The following is a 22,179-nucleotide window of genomic DNA, read 5'->3' on the forward strand; positions in this document are numbered from 1 at the left end:
TATTTTCATACCATTTAATGCCAAAACAGGCTTGTAGGCAGTTTACGAGGATAAAAAGCAGTTACACAAACAAGGACACGCACACATTTAAAACACACTGCTTCTCTCCCAAAGAATCCTGAGAACTGTAGTTTAGCCCCCCGCCACAGAGCTACAACTCCCAACACCTTCAAACTACATTTCCCAGGATTCTTTGGGATCAAGCCGTTCGCTTGCAGTGTTATGTTGTGTGCGCAGTTACACAGCCAGCGTTTTTTGGAGACGGACCCACGTGAAATCCTCGACATTATCATAGGGATCGACCGAATCGCCGCTTTCCTGCGTGACTAAGCGACTGAGGGGGGGGGAATATGCCATGGCCCTTCAGGATTGCGACTTGCTCCCAATACTACTGCGCACCCGAGGCGACGGAGGCGCTCTCCTCTCCCTCTCCGGGATATTCCAATGCGCGCAGACCAAGGCTCCTTGCGCGGACCGGGAAGGTGGGGAGGCGCCTGCTGGAGAAGGGGTGGTTTCCCAGGCTGGAAAGGGAAGTGACGCCTAGCAAGGGTTCCCGGAAGCGCCTTGATCCTGTGTGCGAGACAGTGTTTTCACTTTTTTTTATATACCCAAGCGGAGAGGTTGCAGGAGAACGAGAAAAGAGAGGTAAAAGTAGGGACTGCGACGCACGAGACTTGGCCGCGAGGTCCGGGACGGATCCGTGGGGAGGGGGCTGGGATCGGGGCCTCCGGGCACGCACACCCGCAAGTGCGTGGGTCTCCCCCCGCGAGAAAGTGCCAACATCTGGCGAAGAGAGAACCCCCCTTTTCACCCACCCCCGCACCCCGGGGGCTCAGCGCGGGCAGTCGATCTCAGCGGTTTGCTGCGCCATCGCTTTCAAGGTTTGCTCGGAGACAACTTCCGCCGTGTCCAGAGGGGCTTTATACTTAGGATCGCAGACTCGCTGAGAGGGGCGAGCACCGACGGTCCCCAATTATGGCACTTGCACAGCAAGGATCTCGGGCGGGGGGCATGTGCGTGGCCGGGATTTGTGTTAGGGGGCGGCAGGACACCCACCTGTCATCACCATCCTCTGCCTGGCTCGGAATGAAATGTCTCAACAACAACAGTTGTTTTGAATTACTTTCTTTTGACCCCAAGTGCTCAGAAAAAAATCTGTCATAACCTTTCTACAGTTTCTACTTTTTATTTACTTGATTTACCGCCTCCCCCCCCCAAGTATTCCTCACTTCCACAGAGGGCAATTCAGCTGGGGGAAGAATAGCCTTCGCCTTTTCAGTTTGATCCGGAAGAGACCACCTGCCCCTGTTTGAGACCCCCCCCACCTCCCACCGGCAAGCACACTGAGGAAGTGGAAAGAAGAGACATCAACAAGCCCCAAATAAGTCCTCAAGGGCCCGGGAGAGAAACAGAGAGAGTTTCTGTGGGGAATGGCAGAGCCTTTGAAAGTTATGCCCAGGGTCGTAGGCAATTGGAACCTGCTCCGGTTTGTGGCAGCCGTTGGAATGAAATGCCCTGCTGAGTAGCAGCTCAGTGGTGAAGAGGCTGAGCTATGAATCTGGGAGTTCCTGGTTCGAATCTCGCCTCTGCCACAAAGCCGCTTTACGCAAGCCCCCACCATCTGGGATACTGGGTGTGGGTTGGGAGGAATAAGCTGGGAACTGCAACACCATGTTGCAGTGTGAAGGGCAACTTCTGTCCAAGATGTCAGCCAGCCATGCCTTCTTCCAGGATAATAAATTGAATGCCCCACCACCACCACTTTTGTCCCTCCAAAACACCCCAGCCAGTCAGCATTTCACAGCCACTGAGCACGCTCAGTCTTCGTTGGCCTGTTGTGATTCCCCCCCCCCCTTCTAAAGATGTTTCTGCAAAGTTCTGCAAACCTTGGAATTCTCTTAAGTTTACTCATACCTCCTTCTTCTGCATGGATGGCGCCATTTTGACTCACCTCTGAACTCACAGGGGATGGTGACAGTATTGCTGAGTTTCCTTACAGCTGGTATACCCTAACACAGTGTTTTTCAACCTTTTTTGGGCAAAGGCACACTTGTTTCATGAAAAAAATCACAAGGCACACCACCATTAGAAAATGTTAAAAATTTTAACTCTGTGCCTATATTGACTATCTATAAAGTAATTTTCCCACGGCACACTAGTGTGCCGCGGAACAGTGGTTGAAAAACACTGCCCTAACGCTCCAGATGGCGGACTCCAGCTCCCATCAGCCCCAGCCGGCGTGACCAATGGCCAGGGATGATGGGAGTTGTAGTCCAGAAACAACTGGCGTGTACCATATTTGCATGTTTCTGTGCACGAGCATGTTTCTCGAGATTCTCGGGATCTCCATAGCTAGCTCAGAACTTTGTGTATGTCGTTTAACATAGCCCAGTTGGTAGAGCGTGAGGCTCTCAATCCCAGGGTTGTGGGTTTGAGCCCTACATTGGGCAAAAAGATTGCTGCATCGCAGGGAGTTGGACCAGATGACCCTTCCAATTCTACACTTCGGAAAATGTAAATGGCTAGTGCAGGCATAGGCAAACTCGGCCCTCCAGATGTTTTGGGACTACAACTCCCATCACCCCTTGCTAACAGGACCAGTGGTCATGGATGATGGGAGTTGTAGTTCCAAAACATCTGGAGGGCCGAGTTTGCCTATATGCCTGGGCTAGTGTGTCAAACTGGAGGAAGGGGGAATGTCACTATTTCATCCATCATGTATAGAACGCATGGGAGAATGGCGGGGATATGATGATACCGGTCTCCTCTTTCCCTTTCAGGTTGCATCGTGCCCCCAGGTCTGTTGTCTGGCCGACTGCCCCTCCTCCCTCCCCACTGCCGTGCTTCTGCCCCGTAAGCCCTGCCATGTGGCTGTCAAATAGCTGAGTCTCTTCCCCACCGTGGGGAGAAAGGTGGGTTTTAAGGGCAAGTGACCCTCATCACTGCACTTTAATGTTGTATTTTAATCTTGTTTTTAAGTTGTATTTTAATAAATTGTTTTTATACCTGGTATTAGCTGCCCTGAGCCCGGTCTTGGCTAGGGAGGGCGGGGTATAAATTATTATTATTATTATTATTATTATTATTATTATTATTATTATCATCATCTGTATTTTCCCACTGTACGTTTGAAAAAGTGGGTGGGAAATGTTTCAATGTGTGTGTCACACACAGAGAGAGAGAGAGAACACATACCGTTGTATGTCTGTGTATATATCAGTGAAAAGCTGTAAAAGATGCGAGTGAAGCAGTAGGAGAGAGGAAACATCATGGGCAGGCAAATGTGGAACCAAAAGGCAGTCAGAGCAATCCTAACCATAGGAAGGTGATGTATCTTAGGCCTGTATGAGTTACCCTGATGCAAATTCTGTTCAGAAACCTCGGGGGGGGGGGAGGCTGCTGCCAGCTGAGCCAGCAGGCGAGTGTGGACCCAAGTGTTGAGGATTGGTTACTTTTAGGTTGCATGGCCAAGTTGAACAGGCGTTAAAAGTCTCTCCTTGGATTGTCTCACCCCCCACAACGCCCCTGGAACACCCCTTTTCAGGGACTCACGCAGACGTAAGCTGCAGTGGAGTGAGCTGGACTCCAGCTCAGCTGGAAAAGCCCAAGGTTTGCCGAATCCAAACTCGTTTAATCTCAGCTGCCCTTTACTAAGAAAAGAGAAGCGGAACAAAAGGATGGGCAAGTTGCATAGTTGCTGGGTATAGAGAGGCCAAAATGAATCATCCCTCTTCCCTTATAAATAACATACATTCTGATGTTGTGCTGACCATTTTGGGGACAAGGCCCCAGAAGTGTGTGAAGAAGACTCAGAGCCCCCTAAAAATCTTCTGGAGTAGAAAATAAGAGCGTAAGGAGAGCTTTGCCTCTGAGAAGCCCATGTTAGGTATTGCAGGCAACAGCCCTCTCCGATTGTTGCCTCCCAGCAACTGGAGCTCCATAAATATATATGGAGCATGGAGGCTCCATTCAACCATCACAGCTCAGAGATGTAAATTTGTTTGCCATTAATTTGTACAAATCCTCTTTTAGAGCTGTCTAAACTAGTAGCCGTCTTTGCATCTTGACACAGCAGCCTCCCTGCCTTAATTTTAGGAGAAGTTGAATGCTGAAGCACCTTATTTAATCCCTCTTTAATCAGTGGTTTTTCAAGTGTGTAGGGTGACCCAGAGTTTTAATTTATGGGTGATGGACATCAGCATGGCAGGAGATAGGCCCGGCCCTACCATTGGGCAGAGAAATATGGCCTCAGGTGGCTTCTTTTGGGTGTCATGTAAAGGTAGCAAATGTATTGTTGTTGTACTTTTTGCTGCGAGGCAGAAGCCCCTGTGGGATTTTCTGCCTCAGGTATGTAATAATTTGGCCATCCTTGGGGTGCTGTGGCCTTTGACTCAGAGATGGAAGTTGGTTTAATTTCCTGTGCCGCTTCAGGCAGCAAAATGCCTTGGGCTGGCCTTCGTAGGAGCTAGCAGGTGTAGGCCAGAAGAGGCCCTTCGTTCCCTCCTTGATCGTAGGAAGATAACGGGAAGCAGGTGCTGTATTTGGATGGCTCTTTTGCTGCCACCCCTTCAGAAATAAATGGCAGGACCAAATTGCAGCACCCCCAAATTTCCCCTACTTGAAAGCCCAGAGAGCTGCTGCCGGTCAGAGCAGAAAACACTGAGGTAGATGGACCTGTGGTCTAACTTGGTATAAGGCCGTTTCTTAAATTGGCTGAGCTGCCTCTGTTTGTCTGTCTGATTCCAGGGCTGGCTATGCAATGCTGCTGTGGCTGACTCCCTGAGATGGCCAAAACGGGCACCAATGAACTTCAGTTACCACTGGGTAAGCCACCTACTGAAACCTACTCACTACTTGCCTACCCTAACCCCCCCCCCTGCCAAACAGCCTACTACTACTGAATGGACAACAGAAGCGGGCTTTTTAAACAAAACAATATAACTCTTTGGTTTTTCTTCACTTCCTTGCCTCATTCTCCATTGCTATTCTTTCTCTCTCCCCCCCCCCGCAACCCCCCCCCCACAGAAGATGGAGAGCCCGCTTCACAGGTCAAAGACGAGTGGTCAAAGGAAAAGCCAGAGTCTCAGAACACTGTGAAAATCGAGGTGGTTTGCACAGACGATGGAGAGAGCTCTACGCACAGTGCGGGTGAGTTTGAGAAGAGTGTAGACGGCTTTGTATTTATTGAATTGAATTTTTTTTTTTGGCTGTTGATTCCTGCATTGCATTGCAGGGGGTTGTAATAGATTACCCTTCCAGCTATACATTTTTTAATGATTCTGTGGCGCTGCTATTCCTTAAGGCCTTTACAAATGTGAGTTTAAAAATCGCTCAGTGTCAGCAAATAATAACGCCCGCAGCTTTTTACTTCAGCCTCCGGTTCTGAAGTTGGCTTTTTGGAACCAAACATAACAATAATAATAATTAATGATAATAATTTTATTATTTATAACCCGCCCATCTGCATGGGTTTCTCCAGCCAATCTGGGCAGCTCCCAGCGGAATAATAAAAACAGGATAAAACATCAAAACATTAAAAGACTTCCCTAAAGAGGGCTGCCTTCAGATGTCTCCTAAAAGTCAGATGGTTGTTTATTTCCTTGACATCTCAAGGGAGGGTGTTCCATAGGGTGGGCACCACTACCGAGAAGGCCCTCTGCCTGTTTAATGTTGACCACTGTTTCCTGGGTCAGACAGCACAACAAAACTGTGGTTAGCCAAACACGGAAGTGAAAGACCCCAAAATCCACCCTCCAGCCAAGTGGGAGGAGGAAGGCAACAGGTGAGCCTGTGAGGAGGTGAGGCTGGCTCACAACTCCATAAATAAACCAAGAATGGGGAGCCGGGAGCCCTCCAGTTGGCGCCAGGCTACAGCTGTCATCATCATCCCTGGCCATGCCGGCAGGGTCTTATGGGAGCAGAAGTTTGGCAACATCTGCAAGGCCACAGGTTCCCTGCTCCTGTGCCAGATCATAGTTTAGCATAAGCTACTTATTCTTCCCCCTGCAGCTGAGGAGCCGACCCGCAAACGCAAGAAGGGCCCTGCCCCCAAGATGCTGGGTGATGAAGTGTGCAGCGTGTGTGGGGACAAAGCCTCGGGGTTCCACTACAACGTCCTCAGCTGCGAGGGCTGCAAGGGCTTCTTCCGGCGCAGCGTCATCAAGGGGGCGCAGTATACCTGCAAGGGCAGTGGGCAGTGCCACATGGACATGTACATGCGCCGGAAGTGCCAGGAGTGCCGTTTGAAGAAGTGCCGGCAGGCAGGCATGCGAGAGGAATGTGAGTAGTTGGCGAGAAGAGGCGGGGCTCAGATTTGGATGACAAAGGCTTGGGGGGAAAGGGGCAAAAATGGAATTCGTTTTGCTCGCTTTGTTTTCTTTTTCAAGCAGGCCCAGGGAGGAAGCCTGTGGCACTGCAGGCATTGCCGGACTCCGACTCCCATCAGCCCCAGCCAGCATGGATAATGGTGATGGATGATGGGAGTTGGAGTCTGGCAAAATCTGGAGGGCCAGAGGTTCCCTAGCCCTGTTTTAAAAACCTTATATCCCACCTTTCCACTACTGTAGGCTTCAGCGTAGTTTACAGATTCCAGATTATTATTATTATTATTACAATTTATATACCGCCTTTCATCAAAAGATCCCAGGGTGATGTACAACATTAAAAACACATTACAGAACATCAGTAATAAAAACATTAAAAAAAACCATTATGGCAGACAGACAAATAATAAAATAGTTAATAACAGTCCTCTTCCCCCACACTTTCACAGGCCATCAGATTATTTAATAGCCATAGGCCTGGGCAAAGAGGACTTGTAATTCTGGTGCCAGGCGAGCTTCTCTGTGGAGAGCATTCCATAGTCAGGGAGCCACCACAGAAAAGGCCTGTTCTCTTGTTGCCACCCTCCGAACCTCTCTGCGATGGGGGACATAGAGAAGGGCCTCAGATGACAGGCCCAAGGTCCGGTTCAGTTTGTATGGGAAGTGGTGATACTTAAAGGTATCCTTAAGGTTAAGGGCTGTATCCAAGCTTAGCCATTATCAGAGCCATTCAGCGTTATTATTAGGTTTGCACCCCACCTTTCCTCCCCAAGGAGTCCGGGGCGGCAAACAGATACACAACTGCAAAACAATTTAAACATTCTAAAAGCAATCACAATTAGAAAACATCCAAAAGCAGTTAATGGTTAAAAATGTGCTTCCGTCCAACAATCTTGGGGTTGCTAGGAACAGTATTCCTCAGCCACCAAACGCCTGGGTAAACAGGAATGTTTTCAGATTCCTCCTGAAAGTGAATAACGATGGAGACAGGCGCAACTCACCAGAGAGGGCATTCCACAAGCAGGGGGCCACCATTGAAAGGCCCTGTTGTGCATCCGCGCCAGTTGGGCAGCCCCAGTGGCAGCACAGCCTACAAGGCCCACGTGACAAACTTAGGCCCATTAACTTCAGTAGTTTCTGCTCTGAGTAGAACTTGGTTCGATACAACACTAAGATTGCAAGCACTGGTTGTCAATAACTCTTGAAGAGTTTGGATTTGATATCCCGCTTTTCACTACCTGAAGGAGTCTCAAAGCAGCTAACATTCTCCTTTCCCTTCCTCCCCCACAACAAACACTCTGTGAGGTGAGTGGGGCTGAGAGACTTCAAAGAAGTGTGACTAGCCCAAGGTCACCCAGCAGCTGCATGTGGAGGAGCAGAGACGCGAACCCGGTTCCCCAGATTACGAGTCTACCACTCTTAACCACTACACCACACTGGCTCTTGGCAACTCTTGTTCTTGTTCTGACCCTCCCCTGCTTATGTTCCCTTCAGAGAGAGGGAGACAGGGGTTTGTGGCATTATGCAATGCTGTCACCCAACATAACTGGGGGGGGTGGGATGGGGGTTCGGTGAGCCCTTGACCTCCTCCGCAGCTGAGGAGAGAGATGGGAGCTCATCTTCCTTGTTCTACATCTCAGATGCTCCAAAAAAGCAGGAAGAAGTCCCACACCTCTCCGAAGATCAGTGCAACACAAGGGAGAACTGCTGCCGTTCTCTTGTGGTTCTGAAACCAGCCAGTCCTCGCTGACTCTCCCTTCTCCAAGCCCAGGGGAAGGGGTGGGGCTACCCTCAATCCTGCACTCTCACCAGAGCGAAAGGGCAAGTGTAGATTCTTGATCCCAGCAATAAACTATAAATTGCTGGGGACAAACAAAAAAAGGTTTAAAATAATACGGAGCAGGGAGGGGGGAATCTGTAACCCTCCAGGTGAAACTCGAAAAATTAGAATATCGTGGAAAAGTCCATTTATGTAAGCAATTGTTTTCATTAGCTACTGGAGTTTAATATATGAGATAGACTCATGACATGTTGAAATTGTGAATTTGGGGTTCTCATCAGCTGTACGCCATAATCATCACAATTATAACAAATAAAGGCTTGACAGATCTCGCTTTGCATGTCATGAGTCTATCTCATATATTAGTTTCACCTTTTAAGTTGAATTACTGAAAGAAATGAACCTTTCCACGATATTCTAATTTTTTGAGTTTCACCTGTATGTCGCTAAAATACAATTCCCATCAGATGCGCTGGCTTGCCCCCGCAGTAGCGGGTGCCCAGGGCTGCACGACGTGCTACATGGAACTTTGTGGGTGCCTGTCCCCTTCTTTGAAAATTTGCCCATGGCCCCACATAGATGGCGACTATAATTCCCATCATCCTTGACCATTGGCCATGCTGGCTGGGGCACATGGGATCTGGAGTCTGAGCCACACAGAAACCAGCAATGTGGTTACCAAAACAACGCACTTCTAAAAGCAGTTCATGTTAATTAGAAAGTTGGACAAATAGGGAAGATGTGTCATCGTGTCTAAACGTTAGTAATGGTTGCAGGAGGCAGAGTTCAGGGAGTCATTTCACAGCCAGGGACTTCGGAGAATGAGTCAGAGGGTGAGTCAGAGGATCGGGGATGCTGATGTAGCAGGAACAACTCAGATGTTTCTCTGTGATCCCACGCGATCTCAATAACTCCTCCCCTCTTCTTCTCTCTAGGTGTTTTGTCGGAAGAGCAGATCCGTAAGAAGAAGATCCGCAAACAGCAGGAGGGAGAAGGGGCATCGGGGGGCGAGGGGGGCGGAGGCGAGGTCCTCCGAGTGCCGCCTCTGCCCTGCGACCCCTCTTTGCCCCAGCCCGAACCAGCTCCCCTCACGCCCCAGCAGGAGGGCATGATCCGGCAGCTGGTAGCAGCGCAACAGCAGTGCAACAAGAGGAGCTTCAGTGACCAGCCCAAAGTCACGGTAATCGAAGACGATATTAGCAATGGGAGTAAATGTGTGCAAATTACCGTATTTTTCCATGTATAAGACTAGGTTTTCCCCCTTTAAAATAATGTTAAAAATTAGGGGGTGTCTTATCCACGGGGCTATCTCCCCCCATTTTCTTAAATCTGAGTCCCCAAAAATAGGGGGCATCTTATACATTTGGGTGTCTTATAGACGGAAAAATATGGTATGTGAAGTTCAGCTCTCGTTTGTATCTCGTCCCAGCTCAGATGCTCCAGAAATGCCTTACTTTATTATTTCTAGCCTGGTTCTGCTCTTGAAACCTTGAACGTTGCACTTGACTCCTTCATGTAAGCCTTATAAGGTACACCACTAAGCCCCACTGCATCTTCTACAGAGTCCTGAGAAAGTGGAGGCAGCTGTATGCTGTTCCAGGGGCTTCTTCCAATAGCTTGAGTGCAGCACTAAACCATGGTTGCTTCTCAGCCTTTTGGCTAAGAGCAAGCCTGGGTAGGAGTTGGGGTTTTAAGGACTAGCTGCAACAAGACTTGAAGTTGTGTGTGTGTGCGCGCACACACACACACACACACACACCATCCTCTGGGACATCCACGAGGAGATTAACCACCGTTTAGTGTTGTATTTAAACCCTAAACTGGTTAGCCTTAACTATAGTCTCTGAAAACAACCCAACTTCATAAACCGTGGTTTGCAGCAGATTTTGTTTCCACTAACCATAGTTACGGCTAACCACGGCTTATCTTTGTTTGGACATTGCTGCAAGCTGCAGTTAATCTACAATGGGGGGCAAAAGCTTACAAATGATTCCTTGTGGCTACTCTGGACAAAATGGGGGAGCATGCAAACTCGAGGCTCATCGTGGCTTATCCCCATAACTTGCAAATGCAACCTCTGTGCCAGTCTGGGACAGGATCATGACTTATATGCAACTAGTCAGGGGAAGATTGAGGTAGTTCAGAAGCCTTCATAAGTTGATAGGGCAGGGGCAGTATAAGCACTCAAAGCTGCATTTCACATTTGCTGTCACGCATACATGCCCACGCTGATGGTGTTTCCTGCTTGGCAGGGGGTTGGACTGGATGGCCCTTGTGGTCTCTTCCAACTCTATGATTCTATGATCCCTGGCTATAAGGATCCTTTTATCTCTTCATATTCATGTGCCATCTCCATAGATCAGTCTTGTATTTTACAACTTGCCTGGTCGCCACAGGCGACCAAAATTTCCATGCAGGTGCATGAGAAGGACTCCCATCAGCTCATTGTTTCCGTGCTTGTTGCAGCACAAGGCCAGTCTCTTCCTCCCCAGCCTGCCCAGAAATTTAGCAGGCTGGTCCCAGCAAAGGAAGAATGGATACAAAAACTTATAGAATATGCAGAAATGGCGAAACTTACCGGAAGAATAAGAAATCAAGACAACAAACTTTTTATAAAAGAATGGAAATGGTTTATTGAACATTTTCAGATAAATTGTAAACAGATAAGAACACTGGCATGATTATTGTGATAACCTGCTGTTTCATAAGAGTATATATTTAAAGAAGATGAATAAACGAGCAAATTAAGTTAATTTCGATATGAAGGAGATATTAAAAATACATTTAAGGAACCGCAGAAAGAGGGGGAAGGAAGTCAAGTTTGGAAATGTCAAAATGATTGCAAAATCAGTGAAATGTATAAACCTGAAGAGTATAAATTAAAAAATTATAAAAAAGAAATTTAGCAGGCTGAAAAAAGGTGATGAATCACTCTATCCCTTCCTGCTCCGCTAGTCAGCTTGGTAGAAGGCATTTTTTTAAAAAACCTGCCTGCTAAGAGACTAGTAGCCTGCATTTCCATGCCGGCTGCTGAGCTGGCAGTTTCTTCTTCTCCACAGTCAGCATACTGTGTTTCTCCTAAAATAAGACACCGTCTTATATTTTTTTTCGCTCAACAAAACACAGTATGGCTTATTTTCAGGGGATGTCTTATTTTAACCGTGTCGCATCGGTATGCTGCATAGCCACGCCTCTCCAGGCTGTTTTAATGGGAGGTACCACGTCACTATGGCTTATTTTTGGGGTATGGCTTATTTTTGGGGAACGGCTTATATTTCGCAAATGCATAGAAATCCTGCTATGGCTTATTTTATGGCTATGTCTTATTTTAGGAGAAACAGGGTAGAAGTGCAGCAACAAACATATATACATTGCCGGCTTGTAACTTCTGTGGTTTTATTTCTAAGGCTGCCACCCATCTCCCAGATACTCCCATACACCCTGTCCGTGGAATGTCCCCCTTTCCCCAGTCATTTTTTCCTTTTCCAGCTCCTGCTACAATGCATTCTTCCCTGCAAATCCAGTCGCCTGTCCCAGGGCAGACTCCCGCCCCCTCATTGCTCACTGGCACATGATGGCTGGTGCTTTTAAATTGCCTGCACCAAAGCAAGGTTATAAAAGATATTTTTTTGGGTGGAGGGCGGGAGAGAGAATGAGAAGCAGACACTTCCCTGTTTCCCAGCAGCCCTTTCTGTCCCTTACTTTTGCAAAGAAAGTGGAGAGCGATGTTGGGGGGGGGGAACCTTCTGGCAACAAATCAGGGATGTGAGTTTCAAGGTGGGGGGGTGTTGTTCCCAGAAGGTGTGGGGACAGGGTTCATCCTGCTGGTGCTGCACTAGTGAGAAGACAGACATCTGGGCTCTCTCAGGAAGACGTCATCCTTTGTTAAATGATGGGCGCAGGAGCATGTGGCAAACACGTCGACTTCTGCACCCATTTTTTGCTGGTTCTAGAATCATCGGAATGGGCTCTGTAGCTGATCTTCCTTGCCCCAACGCAACACAAATAAACTTGTTCAAATGGGAATAAAAGGCATGTCCTTCAGAGACTGGCCAGACTTCTGAACCAGACCAGTATCCCCATTTCCTATCTTGCTTATCTATCCTGATAATAAGAAACAAACAAACAAACCTTGAATTGGCCTGACTTGCTCAATCTTCCTTTATAGGTTAGTTAAACAAGTGGTGTTCACAGCAAGTGCTGTGCTTAACATTGACTCACACCTGAGCTTACTAGATGTATAGAACACCTCGTATAATTTTGGGGGTCCTTGGAGCCAGGATCATGTTTAATCTATTTTTACCCCTGATTTCCCTCCCATTTCATTCCTCTTCCCCTGCCCCCCCCCCCCCCCGATCACAAAGGATGTTTTCTTGGCTCAAGAATCATAAAATCATAGAACTCTAGATCATCTCGTCCAACCCTCTGCAATGCAGGAATATGCAGCTGTTCCTTATGGGGATCGAACATGCAACCTTAGCGTTATCAGCACCACGCTCTAACCAGCTGAGCTATCCAGGCCCTGTTCAATGTACTCAGAATGAGTACATTTTGCTGGGCGTGTTTGGAGTGTCACAGTAATCTTGGTGGTTAAGAAGAATAACCAGGGGAGTGGGAGAACACGGGTTCCTGGATCTTGTTTGGAGGGGATCCCAGGCCCTTGTCTTCTTGATTCCCACCCCCCCCCCTTGTCGATCATAGAGGGTGGGTGAGAGATTGTTAGATTTGGAGAGCAGTTTGGGGGTAAGACTTAGGACTGCATCGACGAAGCCTGTGCATTGTTAAGGGACTCCTGTCCTAGACCAGGGGTCAGCAAACTTTTTCAGCAGGGGGCCGGTCCACTGTCCCTCAGACCTTGTGGAGGGGCCGGACTATATTTTGAAAATAAAATATGAACGAATTCCTAGGCCCCACAAATAACCCAGAGATGCATTTTAAATGAAAGCACACATTCTACTCATGTAAAAACACCAGCCAGGCCCCACAAATAACCCAGAGATGCATTTTAAATAAAAGCACACATTCTACTCATGTAAAAACACGCTGATTCCCGGACCGTCCGCGGGCCGGATTTAGAAGGCGATTGGGCTGCATCTGGCCCCCGGGCCTTAGTTAGGGGACCCCTGTCCTAGACCAACCTCATTTCTCTCTTTCTCTCTCCTTCCATGTTTCTTCTGCCCCTGCCTGCTTGCCGCTCACCAGCCCTGGCCTATGGGCAGCGACCCCAACAGCCGGGAAGCACGGCAACAGCGCTTCGCCCATTTCACAGAGCTGGCCATCATCTCGGTGCAGGAGATTGTGGACTTTGCCAAGCAGGTTCCTGGCTTCCTGCAGCTGTCGCGGGAGGACCAGATCGCGCTGCTCAAAGCCTCCACCATCGAGGTGAGCAAGAGCGGGGTAGAGCGTCTCCTGCTTCTCCCGACTCGCCGCTTACGAATTATATGGCCGCGACCCTAACCGTATCTGCTCAGAAGTAAGTCCCGCTGAACTCACTGGGGTCTGCTCCCAGGTAAGTGGTGTTAGGACTGCAGCGTTAGCATCTTAAGCCGGCTAGAAACATTGCTTCCGGTCCCGGAAGTTTTGGTTCTCTTTACATAGCTGAAGAGGCTTGGAAGAACCGGCAGATCCCACAGCAGGGAAGAACCAGGAAGCAGACTCTTGGTAGGGGAGCCAGTGATTTTAATGCTAAAGCCTGAAGCTTCCGTTCCCGGCATTTGCCGGTAAAAAGGGCGGCTTAATCGATGGTGCGAGTGGGTTTCCTGACCCTGGAGAGTCACTGCAATCCGACGAGATGCCATGGGGACAGGTCTTCTGTTTTTAATATGCAGCGGTTTCCTTTATTCCTAATCCGGTGGCAGCAGGCCTGCTGCTTCCAGGGACAAACAAAGGCCTGAAATTCTACTGTGAAAGCAACTTGAGGGTAATTGCAGTGTGTGGGAGGAAAAATGAGCACAAGACAAGAGGCTGGATTTCTCACTGGTGATGGTTTTAGATTTGGCATGTTGTAGGTTGGGATGCTCACGTGATTGAATCCGGGGGTGGGGGGGGGCATCGAAAGCCAGCATTTCAGGGAGAATGGTTGTGTTTTAGCGCTAAAATGTTAGCTTTCCGAATGCATTGATATTTTTTATATATATTATTTTGGTGGAGCACAATTCAGTCCAGTGAATCTGAAGTGGTACAGCCCCCACCTCACGTGTTTACCAGCTCAGTGAATGTCTAAAAGTTATTGTGGGAACAGAATGCCTGGATCTAGCTTTGCACTAAATCATAGTTTTGCATGACAAGGATGAACTTCACTGCGTCTGGAACCTAGGAGCTCCCCTTGCACCCATCCTCCTCCGGCACAGCCACAAAGAGGAGTATGGAAGCCATTGCTTCTGCTTTTGCTAAACCACAGTGTCATGCTGGTCCAAGCTGTAGGGACGTTTATAATCTAGTTTAGTTGCAGAGTCAAACGTTTCCTTACTGAGATCTGCACAGCAGCAAAACGGCTTGCTGACTCGTTAAGAGTCTTTCTTAGTTGCGAATCCCTTTTATCCCTCTTAAGAACAAAACACATGAATCTGTGTTATAATAAAACAAACTAGTTTACTGTCAGATTCATACTTGGGTTACAAAATAAAATATACGTTACATGTTAGTGAGTCTTAACAACTCCATCATAGCATCTATCAGCAGCTGCAGCTTAACTGTTCAACGGTCCAAAAAACTGACACAGAGATGGCAGTTGGTCCTTCTTGGAATTTTGGAGTTGACTGACACATCCCACACAAACTGTAATGAATATTAATTTCCATTTGTTTGAAAGAAGCCAGATTCAAACCTTAGTTAACATTAACCGCAATATAGGGTTAAAAAAAGGTAAAGGGACCCCTGACTGTTAAGTCCAGTCGCGGACGACTCTGGGGTTGCGGCGCTCATCTCGCTTTACTGGCCGAGGGAGCTGGCATACAGCTTCCGGGTCATGTGGCCAGCATGACTAAGCCGCTTCTGGCAAACCAGAGCAGCGCACGGAAACGCCGTTTACCTTCCCGCCAGAGCGGTACCTATTTATCTACTTGCACTTTGACGTGCTTTTGAACTGCTAGGTTGGCAGGAGCAGGGACCGAGCAACCGGATTCGAACCGCCGACCTTCTGATCGGCAAGCCTTAGGCTCCGTGGTTTAACCCACAAATGTATGATGCCCTAGGCTCAGTGGTTTAGACCACAGCACCACCCGCGTTAGGGTTAGGATGGCACCATAAACCGTAGCTGTGAAAAACAGGAGCTTCCCTACTCCTTGCAGCCGCACTAGAGGATTGCCATGATAAACAATGGCCTAACGCCGCCAATGTGAACCATTGTTTGTGTTTTACAGTCGTACCTCGTGTTGCGTTCGCTGAGGGTTGCGAACGGCGTGGGTTACGAACGTGGCAAACCCGGAAGTCTTTAATTCCGGGTTTCGCCACACGCACAGAAGCATTCTGCGCAGGTCGCGCATGCGCAGAAGTTCAGTATCGCGCTTCCGCACATGCACGATATCACCGCTTGTGTTGCGGACTTTTCGGGGTGCGAATGGCACCCCGGAACGGATCATGTCCACAACCCAAGGTACCACTGTATATATATTTCCACTGTTCTTATTGTGTTGATTCCAGACAGATGGTGGAACACAGGTCCCATTGAATGAATTAAAATCAAGTCATTACTAATGTAGTTCCCACTGAAATAAATGGGACCAAAGTTTCACTAACTCAAGCCACCTTCACGCCTTACCTTGAAAGGTCTATGATACCACTTGCAACAGTCATGGCTTCCCACATAGGATTCCGGGAGCTGTAGTTTGTAAAGGGTGCTGAGGGTTGTTAGGAGACCTCCATTCCCCTCACAGAGCTACAGTTCTCAAGAGCAGTTTAACAATCAATCCCACTTACCAGGGAACTGACACCACCTTGGGATCCCAGATGGTTGTTGGACTACAACTCCCATCATCCCTAGCTGGGAAGACCAGTGGTCATGGATGATGGGTGTTGTAGTTCAAGAACATCTGAGGACCCAAGAAAGGCTGCTCTCGCCACTTCATCACACTGGCTTTCTGTGGAAAACGATGAAGGAAGGAAGAGAATGGGTTTAACTTCGGGCAGGAAAGGGGGAAAAAGGCGCCTGGAAATTATGTGGCCTAGTCAGTTAGTCCATAGTCAGTTAGTCTGTGCCATGTATGCTGGACAATTTTTTCCAAGAGAGGGATACAACTTCACTGCCTGCCCTGCCTCCACAGATCATGCTTCTGGAGACGGCAAGACGCTACAACCATGAGACCCAGTGCATCACCTTTCTTAAGGATTTCACCTACAGCAAGGACGACTTTCACCGTGCAGGTGAGGTGGGAGAGGAGAGGAGAGAAAGTATGTGTGGGCTGTGAGTGGCAGGCCAGAAGAATACCAAGAACCAGGAAGGAAGATCAATACCTCTTGAGGGTGTATGTGAGCGTTTCTGTCCGATTTCATAGATAAAGGACACACCCAGACCTCAGGTCAGATTAAGCTCACACCGACAAATTCTGTTTTTGTGTGTTGTATCAAGCTCTCTCCAGAACAGCTGCCTCTGCTCAAGAAATAGCTTCTTACTAAAGAAAAGTATGTTACACCTTTTGCGTTTTTGCCCTTGTTTCTACTTTGCCATGGGGTCATAAATAAGCATAGTGAGGGGTTGGGGGGCCCCCAGCAGTTGCCTCATCCAGGCTCTTGCCACACACAAAGCTCATTCCTTTCGCTGGATGTGGAAATGACAGGGCATCGCGGCACCCAGCATGTCTGAACAGAGTTGCAATTCCCTGCCCAAAAGAATCTTCTTGCTAGCACTGATTTTGCAGTGAGATTAGCAAAGCTTTGGCAGACTCTGGCCAAGTACAGAAGTTGTATCTTGAATGGAAAGGTTGTTGTTGTTGTTCAGTCGTTCAGTCGTGTCCGACTCTTCGTGACCCCATGGACTAGAGCACGCCAGGCACCCCTATCCTCCACTGCCTCCCGCAGTTTGGCCAATGGAAAGGTAGCAGGTGCATTTTTTCTTCTTCCAATTTTTTGGGGTAGATTTGAAAGTTGAAGGGTTTTTTGTGGGGGGGGGCAGTAGGACTTCTTTTGTCCTTTTTAAGAAGGCAGTTTGAGTATTTCCGTATGCATTCAAGGTCACAACTTTTTTGGCCCGGAGCATCAAGAAACTGGGTCTTTGTCTGCTTTTCAGGTGATTCACACCATTAATCCCTTTGTGTATCAACAATTATCTACTTACAAGTCAGGTGAAAGGACATCCTAAGGATGGCTGTGTTTGCCATGGCATGTTTGACAAGAGTTTGCATTCCTTTTTAGCCTTCTTTCTTTCTGCAGCAGTGGGCCTGACAAGGGGGCAGTACCACTAAGAGATCTGGAATCCAGTTGGTTTCCTTAATAGGGTTGATTTGAGTTCATCTTGTATTCTGGATTTTTTAAAAAGCAAATAAAGGGTGTGTCTATCTCAGACCCTCTGGCTTGGCTTCTCTCTACCTGCCTTTGTTCTGCCTGTTCAGCCTGCAGTTAGTTATGCATCACACTCTGGGGAGGCCAGGGGGAAACAAATATGTAAATATGGCATCACAATCTCCACGTTTCCTGTCTCTGCTTGTAGTTTGTTTCTGGCGAGGATTTGCTTGCAATGCTTTCACAGATGTTTCCCAGGCACGAGTCTGGCTTCGTCTGCACTATACATTTAAAGCAGTATCATACCACTTTAAACAGTCATGCCGCCTCTCCCCAAGGAATCCTGGGAAGTCTAGCTTGTTAAGAGTCCTGAGAGTTGTTAGGAGACCCTCTACTCCCCTCAGAGAGCTACAATTCCTAGAGTGGTTTAACCACCAATCCCAGGGAACTCTAGGAATTGCAGCTCTGTGGGGGGCTTCCTTTATTATTGCTTTTCTTTATCCCAGAGCTAGCAAAGTGCCATGCTCAGGACTCTGTGCAGCGCTTTTCAGGTGCTGCTGATCAGCAGTGCCTTTTCTGCAGCGGCTCCCATTTGTGGAATGCTCTCCCCAGGGAGGTTCAGCTGGCACCATCATTATACAGTCGTACCTTGGATCCCGAATACCTTGCAAGTCGAACGTTTTGGCTCCCGAACACCGCAAATCCAGAAGTGATAGTTCCGGTTTGCAAACTATTTTTGGAAGCCAAATGTCCGACGGGGCTTCCGCAGCTTCCGATTGGCTGCAGGAGCTTCCTGCAGCCAATCGGAAGCCGCGCTTTGGTTTCCAAACATTTTAGAAGTCAAACAGGCTTCCGGAATGGATTCCATTCGACCTCCAAGGTACGGCTGTACACCTTAAGGTGCCAGGCAAAAACATTCCTCTTCAGCCAGGCCCAGAGCTAGATCTCTGTGTCCAGACTGAACGATGGGAATAGAGATGCTCCTTCAGTTTTCGAACATCTCGGCTGCCGAACGTTTTGGAAGCCGAAGGCCGAAAACCCTGAAGTGAATGCTTCCATTTTTTAATGCGCCTCGGAAGTTGAACAGCTTCCAAGTCGCATTTCTCAATTTTACCCATTGAACTTGCTGACAGCCTTTGATCCTCAGTTTTCGAATGTTTCGGAAGTCAAACAGATTTCCGGAACGGATTATGTTTGTTTTTGTTATGTTTGTTTTTGTATATATTTTGTGTTTTTTATATTGTAATTTTATGTGGTGAACTGCCCTGAGATCTACGGATGAAGGGCAGTGTAAAAAATTTAATCAACAACAACAACACCGTCTTTAGTCCCAGCCATGTCTACCTGCCTCACACCTGACAGTGACATCAGCTATAGACCAGGGGGCTATGACTCTGTCAAAATGGCTTTGCAGACCAATTGGAGACGAATGGTGGGCCTAATTTGTCCTGGTGAAACCAAAGGACAATATATATATCACTGTGTGGCCATGAGTAAGATGCGTTCTCTTTCCCTGACGCTCCGGCTTCCGTTTCCTTCCTCCTCCTTTTACCATCAGGTCTGCAGGTAGAGTTCATCAACCCCATCTTCGAGTTCTCTCGGGCCATGCGGCAGCTGCAGCTGGACGATGCCGAATACGCCCTCCTCATCGCTATCAACATCTTCTCAGCCGACCGGCCCAACGTGCAGGACCACGGCCTGGTGGAAGCTCTACAACAGCCCTACATCGAGGCCCTCAGCTCTTATATCCGCCTCCACCGCCCACAGGTGTCCGGGGGGCAGGCGGGCGTGGAAGAGTGGGGCAATGAATCCGCAGGGCGGGTGGTGAAGTTGATGTGATGGGAAATCATTTGAGCAGGCGAAGAAGCAAAAAATATTTGGACGCCTGACAGAATTTGCTCTTGGGCTGTGGCCAAGCGCCGCCGAGACATCTGCTGGTTCCCCTGCTGGGTTCAAGAGAGGCTCCTAAGCTTGAAACCTTTACGTCTCCTGCACGGTGGGGAGAAAAAAACCCTAACTCAAGTCACCTCCTCCCCTTGGGCTGCAGAGAAGGGAAGAGCAAGGAATGGAAAATGGCAGTGGGCCCTAAATCGAGGTTACTGAAGAATAGGAGGAGGAGCTGCCTTGAAGCAATGGTCCATTTAGCTGAGTATTGTCCACTCTGACTGGCATCAGCTCTTCAGGGTTTCAGAAGGGAGCTTTTCTCAGCTCTGCCTGAGGGGGGAATGAACCTGAAACCATTATTATTATTATTATTATTATTATTATTATTATTATTATTATTATTATTATTTATTACTTACTCTGGGTTAAGTAAAACAGCAGAATATTAAAAACACAATAAAACAATAAAACTCTGGGCGGCTTTCAGCAGAATATTAAAAACACATTAAGCTTTAAAAACTTCCCTAAACAGGGTGCCTTCAGATGTCTTCTAAAAGTCAGATAGTTGTTTATTTCCTTGATGTGGTGGGAGGGCGTTCCAGAGGGCGGGCGCCACTACTGAGAATGCCCTCTGCCTGGTTCCCTATAGCTTCACTTCTCACAGTGAGGGAACCGCCAGAAGGCCCTCGGAGCTGGACCTCAGTGTCTCTATTACATCTACAGCTGCTAGGTGTCTTAGTTAGCCCTTCCAATAGCAAACGTGAGTGGCGGGGTGCCTGACCAACCCTCGTGTTTTCCCCTCCTCTCGCTCTTCCAGGACCACCTGATGTTTCCGCGCATGTTGATGAAACTGGTCAGCCTACGGACCTTGAGCAGCGTGCACTCTGAGCAGGTCTTCGCTTTGCGTCTTCAAGACAAGAAACTTCCGCCGCTTCTCTCTGAGATCTGGGATGTACACGAGTAGACATTTGGGGGGGGGCAGATGGGGGTACAGACGTCTCTCCTTCTCTCTCTCTCTGTCTCGTTTCTCTTTTTCTCTCTTAACGCACGTACTCCTTTTCTCTCCAAGCCCCGAGAGGGCTTGGAATCCTTCTACAGACTCTTTTGAACCTCAGCATTAGGACTTGTAACTGATGGACTCATCCCACCAGAGGAACTGCATCAAGGGGGTTACTAAGCACTTTTTCCCCACCTCGCCCCCTCCCCAACCCCCATCTACTTGTACTTCCTACAGAGCTTGCCTCCCCCGCTTCTGGTTTTGGGGAGGTGTCAGTCACATTTGTGCTTTTGGGGTGCGTAGGGGAAAGATGCAAGGGGGCTGCCCCCTCCCCACAAAGACTAATTTCTCCTGCTCATGAAGAATGAACACACACACCCCCCGCCCTACGTGACATTCTAGGTGGGCCCCACTGGGGAGGGGGTGGCCTGGTGTGGGGGGCTATGCCCACAAAAAAATAAAAAATAAACCGAATCATGACAAACCAAGCATCTGGCCTGGTGTTGACGATATGCCTGAATGGAAAGTGATGAATTATTATTATTATTATTATTATTATTATTATTATTATTATTTCACTATTTGCACCCCACCCACCTGGCTGAGTTGCCCCAGCCAATCTAGGCAGCTTCCAACACATATAAAAATGTAACCACAAACATTAAAAACTTCCCGATACAGGGCTGCCTTCAGGTGTCTTCTAAAGCTTGTGTAGTTCTTTATCTCCTTGACATCTGATGGAAGGGTGTTTCAACAGGGTGGGTGCCACTACCGAGAAGGCCCTCTGCCTGGTCCCCTGAAACTTCACTTCTTGCAGTGAGGGAGCAGCCATAAGGCCCTCAGAGCTGGACCTCAGTGTCTGGGCTGAACAACTGGATTGGAGGTGCACCTTCAGGTATACAGGGCTGAGGCCATTTAGGGCTTTAAAGGTTTGGCCTACAGCTTTGAGGGATGGGTTGAGAGCAGAAGCCCAGACTAATTCAGAGGGTAGGGATGGGAGACATTACTAATGGCTTTAAGAGAAAATTAGATCAATTTGTGGAGGAGAAAGCTTAAGTTCTACCTCCACTATTGGACACGGTATGCCTCTGAATACCAGTATCTGGGAACCACAAGCCAGGAGAGAGCATTGTTGAACTTAGGTCTTCTTTGCAGACTTTGAATCTGGTTGGTCAGTGTGAGAACAGGATGCTGGGCTAGATTGGCCTTTGGTCTGATCCAACAGGGCTCTCCCTGTGTTGTTATTAAGAAATATTTGAGACTTGTAGGCCAAAGAGGATTGGAGCATGCCTTGGTGGTGGTGGGTGTACGTCCTCCAGAGCAGTAGCAGGTTTTCTGGCAGCTATAAGAGATCTAGTTGATGCAGAAAAGGGAAATGTCAGAGTGGAGTCTTGGACAGGTGAGATTCTGGTTGAAATCCTCACTCAGTTATGAAGCTCACTTGGTGACACGTGGGCCAGTAATTTCTCTCAGCGTGAGCTTCCTCACAAGTTTGTTGCGAAGTTGCAATAGATTGAGGGAGATAGAGGAATACCTCCAACTCTTGAGTTCTTCGGAGAAGAGGCGAAGATAAAAACTGAAATGGGATCCAAAAGTCCTAGATTTCTCCAAAAACAAACAAACAAACAAACCCAAAAAACTAGAGTGATAAAGCTCTTAGCTTATTGGAATGGCCCTGGAACCAGTGGGTTTGAGCCAGGTTAATGATCCTTCCTTAAACTTACTAGGGAGTAAGTCCCATTGAATTCAGTAAGATTTTC

General features: G+C 48.1%; 1 protein-coding gene across 2 annotated transcripts; it reads left to right on the forward strand.

Annotated features, from left to right (window-relative positions):
• The first annotated feature begins 497 nt into the window (after window positions 1-497).
• NR1H2 (nuclear receptor subfamily 1 group H member 2) lies at window positions 498-20,864 on the forward strand. Of its 2 annotated transcripts, none has more exons than XM_033169943.1 (10): window positions 498-645; window positions 2,781-2,912; window positions 4,747-4,824; window positions 5,029-5,148; window positions 6,010-6,279; window positions 9,039-9,283; window positions 13,306-13,485; window positions 16,365-16,464; window positions 19,097-19,305; window positions 20,240-20,864. In XM_033169943.1, the coding sequence occupies exons 3-10, from the start codon at window positions 4,785-4,787 to the stop codon at window positions 20,384-20,386; spliced, it is 1,311 nt and encodes a 436-aa protein (XP_033025834.1). In that variant the 5' UTR covers window positions 498-645; window positions 2,781-2,912; window positions 4,747-4,784; the 3' UTR covers window positions 20,387-20,864. The 2 variants fall into 2 exon arrangements, with proteins under 2 accessions (XP_033025834.1, XP_033025833.1); XM_033169942.1 differs by having other exon boundaries at window positions 499-645; window positions 5,026-5,148; window positions 20,240-20,863.
• The last annotated feature ends 1,315 nt before the right edge of the window (window positions 20,865-22,179 follow it).

The sequence above is a fragment of the Lacerta agilis genome, chromosome 14 (genome assembly GCF_009819535.1).
Source record: "Lacerta agilis isolate rLacAgi1 chromosome 14, rLacAgi1.pri, whole genome shotgun sequence".
In the NCBI taxonomy this organism is placed as follows: Eukaryota; Metazoa; Chordata; class Lepidosauria; order Squamata; family Lacertidae; genus Lacerta; species Lacerta agilis.

Excerpts from the sequence above, each read along its gene's own strand:
- NR1H2 (XM_033169942.1), top strand. The coding sequence starts at position 4,785 with ATGGCCAAAACGGGCACCAATGAACTTCAGTTACCACTGG. Across the intron at positions 4,825-5,025 it reads TGAACTTCAGTTACCACTGG|AAGATGGAGAGCCCGCTTCA; the intron begins GTAAGCCACCTA and ends CCCCCCCCACAG. Across the intron at positions 9,284-13,305 it reads GTGACCAGCCCAAAGTCACG|CCCTGGCCTATGGGCAGCGA; the intron begins GTAATCGAAGAC and ends GCCGCTCACCAG.